This window comes from Oncorhynchus nerka, linkage group LG6, assembly GCF_034236695.1.
Source record: "Oncorhynchus nerka isolate Pitt River linkage group LG6, Oner_Uvic_2.0, whole genome shotgun sequence".
In the NCBI taxonomy this organism is placed as follows: Eukaryota; Metazoa; Chordata; class Actinopteri; order Salmoniformes; family Salmonidae; genus Oncorhynchus; species Oncorhynchus nerka.
Window position 1 is genome coordinate 24,086,877 of NC_088401.1, and position 7,812 is coordinate 24,094,688.

The 7,812-nt window shown below is 43.3% G+C and overlaps 1 protein-coding gene across 15 annotated transcripts in view; it reads left to right on the plus strand.

Annotated features, from left to right (window-relative positions):
• The window catches only part of LOC115130200 (protein 4.1-like), an 89,230-nt gene extending 87,548 nt beyond the window's left edge, over positions 1–1,682 (plus strand). For all 15 annotated transcript variants that reach the window (XM_065019407.1, XM_065019410.1, XM_029661083.2 and 12 more), the window contains one exon: positions 395–1,682. Coding sequence is in view for 1 of the 15 variants with exons in the window: in XM_065019410.1 (XP_064875482.1) it covers positions 395–400 (6 nt within the window). In the remaining 14 variants the exon portion in view is untranslated. The remainder of the gene's footprint in view (positions 1–394) is intronic.
• Positions 1,683–7,812: the final 6,130 nt, after the last annotated feature.

Consider the following 7,812-nt stretch of genomic DNA (forward strand, 5'->3'; position numbering starts at 1 on the left):
TCTCCAGCCATAACAGCTTCTTCCACTTACAGGAAAATCACATGATTTCACATGCGAAATCATGTGAATACATGCGTTTTTGGAAACACTGCACATGCGATCACATTTTCAAATGTGTAGTTAAATGTTGCTTTACATGTTGTCACGTTATCACATTAACTTCACATTAAGATCATGTGATAACATAAAAACACGTGTTTTTGGAACACTTCACGTGTGCTCACATAAAATTCATGTGGTTTTTCTATAAGGGTTTTCAGCAATAGTAGCTGCAGAAACAGAAAATATTTATTTCATTTCCATCCTTCTGAAAAAGATGTAAGAGAATGTGAATGCTCAGCATTCTGTTTCATCTAAGCATGTGCTCTATAAGGATAACCTTTCTGTTTTTCAGGATTGAAGGATCACTGGGTTCACCGACGTTTCAGGGGCATTCTGTTAACGTTACTTCACGCTCTTCAGAGTATGAGATGCAAGCTGGATAGTGACGTGGCCAACGGACAACACACCACTGTAGAGGACACTACTATACTACTCCGTCTGACTACTACTGGACTAACCGAACCCACACTCACCAACACTACTGGCAAACACAGACCTCCAAAGCTGGTCAGACCTTCATTGGAACATGTATACTGCATGAAAAGGGATCATTTCTGCATTTTGTAAAGGAGAAAACAAATACATTGGAGGAAATATCAAATTATATACATGTTTTACTTGACCTGTGCACTCAGGCTCGAAGGGAGAAGAATGTATGTCATGAGAGTTTTGAGTTATGATAGTATACTCGGTTTTATTTATTATCGAACTACAATAATAGTAGCTAGGCTGAACGTGTATGATGGCACAATATTTATCCATGCAATAGATGTGACATTCATCTTGCCATACGTCCCCTTATTTATCCCAATGCTGATTTTATTCCATTTTACATACAGTATTGCCTAGAAAAAGGCAAATATAATATGTATGGTACGTACATTTGCTTAGTAGACCATATACCCTCAAAGATGATTTTGTTGTTTTTACTTTAATTGTAAATAAGTTCATTTGGTTTTCCTTCAATTACAAAGTAAAGATGAGTATAATGAGGCAAGATCTCATAGAATTGTGTTAGAAGGGAATGTTAAACAGACTCCATTACTGTGACTTCCGAGTTGATCAAGAAAACCCTTATAATATATGTATTCACATGGTGGTCGGTGGATTGAACATTCTTGTTGGGTTGTATCTGAAATGACACCCTATTACCTATATAGTGGGCTTTGGTCAAAAGCAGTGCACTATGTAGAGAATAGAGTGCCATTTTAGACAGTCTTGCTCATTCTTAAATCATACCCAGAATGCACCTCTTATCCCTGCGTGGCACATCCAAGCCTTAAAACTGTGAAGAACGGACAGACAACCTCCACTACAACCCTGCAATGTGTGTTTTATTTCTCCAAGGCCGATGTGTCAGCGGCCATCCAACACAGGGGCATCATGCTCATTGAACCTGAGGTGACATGCTCCCCTCAATGTAAACAACTGGGATGAGAATGAAGACATATGTTTGGTCATCGGTTCCCCCTCAGATATTAGGAGCATGATGCCTCTGATCCCACTCCCCTCGACTCAACAGCTGCAAAATCATCCATGTTGAATGTGTTTCCCACAAGATAAATAAAATGCTAAATTCATTGGGTTGGATTTTTGTCAATCACTGAAATGCTATCTCTGTTATGCTTTCATAAACTCATGGCAGGAACTCTACAGTGAAGCCATTTACAGTAAGGTAATGACTTTTACAAGTTTAAGTGACACTAGACCATAAATTCCACTTTCACTCCTCTCTTTTCTTCTAAAGATTAGCTAATTATTGATCATTTCCAAGATGGCATAGCAGTTCAGACGTCTTTTGTCCTCGTCTTGTCGTGTCGTATATATATATATTTACAACTTTTTTTTCACATACATTTTATTTTTATTTTCCATCAACTCATCTTCAATACACTCTCCTGCAACCTGCCTCACCAATTGATATGTATAAATACGTATTATTTACCTCAAATCTGCAATCAAATCTGCAATCCTCCAAGAAGCTAGCCAGAAACTCCAAGAAGCTAGCCAGAAGCTAATCAGAAGCTAGTTAGCTTCTTTACTGGCAACTCGTTCGTATTCAGCTAACCACGGTTTGTGGTCATTAGCTATCCTTTAACTCGAAAATCTATCGCCAGTTTTGTACGGCGCAGCGCGGCTCGGAACGGAACATACCGGACCGATTTTTTCTCTCCATGTCCCTGGATTTCAACTGCTCTCTGGACATTCACTCCCGGATCTCACAGCTAGCTGGCTGCTATCCGTGTGTCTATCTGCTTTCGTCGATTCCGGAGCAAACATCAATTACTCCGGAGCTAGCGAGCTCCGTCAACCACTCCTGAGCTCCGTCAATCACTCCTGGGCTGCAGTCACCTATCCGGACCCGTTTTACTGCCTACACGGAGCCCCTCCGGGCCTTCACAACTGGACTGCCGACGTTATCTACCCGAAGGAGATCCGGCTGGCTCCTCCGTCGCGACGTTACCTGAATGCCCATCTGCGGCCTGCTAACCGTTAGCTGTCTTACCGGATGCTCTCAGAATAGACAATCGGACAATTTATTTATTTTTATTATTAACATGTTTCTTCTTGGGCCTCTATAACTATATCTATTGTTTTTATTTTTTTGTTGTTGTGTGATTTGGACTAATCCCCTCTACAACACGGAACTCCACTAATCTACTGACGGAACGCAAGAGGTGGCTAACAACAGACCTCCATCCTATGCTAGCTTGCTACCGATGTCCTGGCTAGCTGTCTAAATCGCCGTGACCCCCAAACCAACCTCTCCACTCCCTGGACCCTTTTGATCACTCGACTAAGGATGCCTCTCCTTAATGTCAATATGTCTTGTCCATTGCTGTTCTGGTTAGTGTTTATTGGCTTATTTCACTGTAGAGCCTCTAGTCCTGCTCACTATACCTTATCCAACTTATTAGTTCCACCACCCACACATGCAATGACATCTCCTGGTTTCAATGATGTTTCTAGAGACAATATCTCTCTCTTCATCACTCAATACCTAGGTTTACCTCCACTGTACTCACATCCTACCATACCTTTGTCTGTACATTATACCTTGATGCTATTTTATCGCCCCCAGAAACCTCCTTTTACTCTCTGTTCCAGACGTTCTAGACGACCAATTCTTATTGCTTTTAGCCGTACCCTTATTCTTCTCCTCCTATGTTCCTCTGGCGATGTAGAGGTGAATCCAGGCCCTGCAGTGCCTAGCTCCACTCCTATTCCCCAGGCGCTCTCTTTTGATGACTTCTGTAACCGTAATAGCCTTGGTTTCATGCATGTTAACATTAGAAGCCTCCTCCCTAAGTTTGTTCTTTTCACTGCTTTAGCACACTCTGCCAACCCGGATGTTCTAGCTGTGTCTGAATCCTGGCTTAGGAAGACCACCAAAAATTCAGAAATGTTAATTCCAAACTACAACATTTTCAGACAAGATAGAACTGCTAAAGGGGCGGTGTTGCAATCTACTGCAAAGATAGCCTGCAGAGTTCTGTCCTACTATCCAGGTCTGTACCCAAACAATTTGAACTTCTACTTTTAAAAATCCACCTCTCTAAAAACAAGTCTCTCACCGTTGCCGCCTGCTATAGACCACCCTCTGCTCCCAGCTGTGCTCTGGACACCATATGTGAACTGATTGCCCCCATCTATCTTCAGAGCTCGTGCTGCTAGGCGACCTAAACTGGAACATGCTTAACACCCCAGCCATCCTACAATCTAAACTTGATGCCCTCAATCTCACACAAATTATCAATGAACCTACCAGGTACCCCCAAAGCCTTAAACACGGGCACCCTCATAGATATCATCCTAACCAACTTCCCCTCTAAATACACCTCTGCTGTCTCAACCAAGATCTCAGCGATCACTGCCTCATTGCCTGCATCCGTAATGGGTCAGCGGTCAAACGACCTCCACTCATCACTGTAAAACGCTCCCTGAAACACTTCAGCGAGCAGGCCTTTCTAATCGACCTGGCCGGGGTGTCCTGGAAGGATATTGATCTCATCCCGTCAGTAGAGGATGCCTGGATATTTTTTAAAATGCCTTCCTAACAATGTTAAATAAACATGCCCCATTCAAGAAAATTAGAACCAGGAACAGATATAGCCCTTGGTTCTCCCCAGACCTGACTGCCCTTAACCAACACAAAAACATCCTATGGCGTTCTGCATTAGCATCGAACAGCCCCGTGATATGCAGCTGTTCAGGGAAGCTAGAAACCGTTATACACAGGCAGTTAGAAAAGCCAAGGCTAGCTTTTTCAAGCAGAAATTTGCTTCCTGCAACACTAACTCTAAAAAGTTCTGGGACACTGTAAAGTCCATGGAGAATAAGAACACCTCCTCCCAGCTGCCCACTGCACTGAAGATAGGAAACACTGTCACCACTGATAAATCCACCATAATTGAGAATTTCAATAAGCATTTTTCTACGGCTGGCCATGCTTTCCACCTGGCAACTCCTACCCCGGTCAACAGCACTGCACCCCCAACAGCAACTCGCCCAAGCCTTCCCCATTTCTCCTTCTCCCAAATCCATTCAGCTGAAGTTCTGAAAGAGCTGAAAAATCTGGACCCCTACAAATCAGCCGGGCTAGACAATCTGGACCCTTTCTTTCTAAAATTATCTGCCGAAATTGTTGCCACCCCTATTACTAGCCTGTTCAACCTCTCTTTCGTGTCATCTGAGATTCCCAAAGATTGGAAAGCAGCTGCGGTCATCCCCCTCTTCAAAGGGGGACACTCTTGACCCAAACTGCTACAGACCTATATCTATCCTACCATGCCTTTCTAAGGTCTTGAAAGCCAAGTCAACAAACAGATTACCGACCATTTCGAATCTCACCATACCTTCTCTGCTATGCAATCTGGTTTCAGAGCTGGTCATGGGTGCACCTCAGCCACGCTCAAGGTCCTAAACGATATCTTAACCGCCATCGATAAGAAACATTACTGTGCAGCCGTATTCATTGATCTGGCCAAGGCTTTCGACTCTGTCAACCACCACATCCTTATCGGCAGACTCGACAGCCTTGGTTTCTCAAATGATTGCCTCGCCTGGTTCACCAACTACTTCTCTGATAGAGTTCAGTGTGTCAAATCGGAGGGTCTGCTGTCCGGACCTCTGGCAGTCTCTATGGGGGTGCCACAGGGTTCAATTCTTGGACCGACTCTCTTCTCTGTATACATCAATGAGGTCGCTCTTGCTGCTGGTGAGTCTCTGATCCACCTCTACGCAGACGACACCATTCTGTATACTTCCGGCCCTTCTTTGGACACTGTGTTAACAACCCTCCAGGCAAGCTTCAATGCCATACAACTCTCCTTCCGTGGCCTCCAATTGCTCTTAAATACAAGTAAAACTAAATGCATGCTCTTCAACCGATCGCTACCTGCACCTACCCGCCTGTCCAACATCACTACTCTGGACGGCTCTGACTTAGAATACGTGGACAACTACAAATACTTAGGTGTCTGGTTAGACTGTAAACTCTCCTTCCAGACCCATATCAAACATCTCCAATCCAAAGTTAAATCTAGAATTGGCTTCCTATTTCGCAACAAAGCATCATTCACTCATGCTGCCAAACATACCCTTGTAAAATTGACCATCCTACCAATCCTCGACTTTGGCGATGTCATTTACAAAATAGCCTCCAATACCCTACTCAACAAATTGGATGCAGTCTATCACAGTGCTATCCGTTTTGTCACCAAAGCCCCATATACTACCCACCATTGCGACCTGTACGCTCTCGTTGGCTGGCCCTCGCTTCATACTCGTCGCCAAACCCACTGGCTCCATGTCATCTACAAGACCCTGCTAGGTAAAGTCCCCCTTATCTCAGCTCGCTGGTCACCATAGCATCTCCCACCTGTAGCACACGCTCCAGCAGGTATATCTCTCTAGTCACCCCCAAAACCAATTCTTTCTTTGGCCGCCTCTCCTTCCAGTTCTCTGCTGCCAATGACTGGAACGAACTACAAAAATCTCTTAAATTGGAAACACTTATCTCCCTCACTAGCTTTAAGCACCAACTGTCAGAGCATCTTACAGATTACTGCACCTGTACATAGCCCACCTATAATTTAGCCCAAACAACTACCTCTTTCCCAACTGTATTTAATTTATTTATTTATTTTGCTCCTTTGCACCCCATTATTTTTATTTCTACTTTGCACATTCTTCCATTGCAATACTACCATTCCAGTGTTTTACTTGCTATATTGTATTTACTTTGCCACCATGGCCTTTTTTGCCTTTACCTCCCTTCTCACCTAATTTGCTCACATTGTATATAGACTTGTTTTTTTTTTTGTTTTTTTACTGTATTATTGACTGTATGTTTGTTTTACTCCATGTGTAACTCTGTGTCGTTGTATGTGTCGAACTGCTTTGCTTTATCTTGGCCAGGTCGCAATTGTAAATGAGAACTTGTTCTCAACTTGCTTACCTGGTTAAATAAAGGTGAAATAAAAAATAAAAATAAAAAAATTGATGAAAGGAAAGGTGTGACAAAATGGGTGGTCAAGTGTTACATGTGGTGTAAATCACTTTGGTTCTGTGTGACAGACATAATAATTACCAAGCCAAATGACCATTAGCAAAACAGTTACTTTGAATGACTCGTATGAGAAGCAGTATTTGGTCATGTGATAATTCAGTTCCACAACAGCATTGTCTAAAGAGGAACCTAACCAGTCAGAAACCAGGGCCTGTATTCAGGCTTCCAGTCAGACTACTTTGTGATTGCCCTGCTCAAAGGATGCTGGACGGCTACAGCTATTTGTCACAAATCCAATTAGGGTTCTGAACAGTATGTGTTAGGTACAGTAGATAGAACATATATCCATCTTTTTATATTAGTGCTTGCCTGAAGCTACTGAAATGGAAATGGTTCTCAACCCAGTTAAGTAAGAGTTAATACACTCTCTTGTTCCTGTGGAAGTTATGCAATATAGAGATGTTTCAAATGTCTCTCTGGCTCTGCAAAATAGTTTTTGGTGTATCAAAAATCTATCCAGTACCGACAATGTACATTCCATTGCAGATTTAGCTTTTTATGGCATATTGGATTTGACTTTGCTCCAATTCAGATGCAACATGAAGTCAACTGTGAAGGTACAGCTGGTCTGGCATGATGAGGCAGATAGGGACATTGTTCCAATGGCTAGAAGCATCGTGTTGGTTGTTGTAATTCCCCTATAGGCTTCAAGATAGGGTACTCTGAACACACACCATAACAAATACACTGAGTGTACAAAACATTAAGAAACACCTTCCAAATATTGAGTTGTACCCCTTTTTGCCCTTAGAACAGCCTCAATTCGGGCAGCGCACAATTGGCCCAGCACCATCCAGGTTAGGGGAGGGTTTGGCCAGGCCCGGATTTCCTTGTCCTATCGCGCTCTAGCGATTCCTTGTGGCAGGCCGGGTGCCTGCAAGCTGACTTTGGTCACCAGCTGGATGGTGTTTCCTGCAACACATTGGTGCGGCTGGCTTCCGGGTTGAGCGAGCAGTATGTCAAGAAGCAGTGCGGCTTGGCAGGGTTGTGTTTCGGAGGAAGCATGGCTCTCGACCTTCGACTCTCCCGAGTTCGTAGGTGAGTTGCAGCGATGGGACAAGACTGTAACTACTAATTGAATATCACGAAATTGAGGAGAGAAATGGGTAAAAGTACCTTTTTTAAAGAACAGCCTCAAT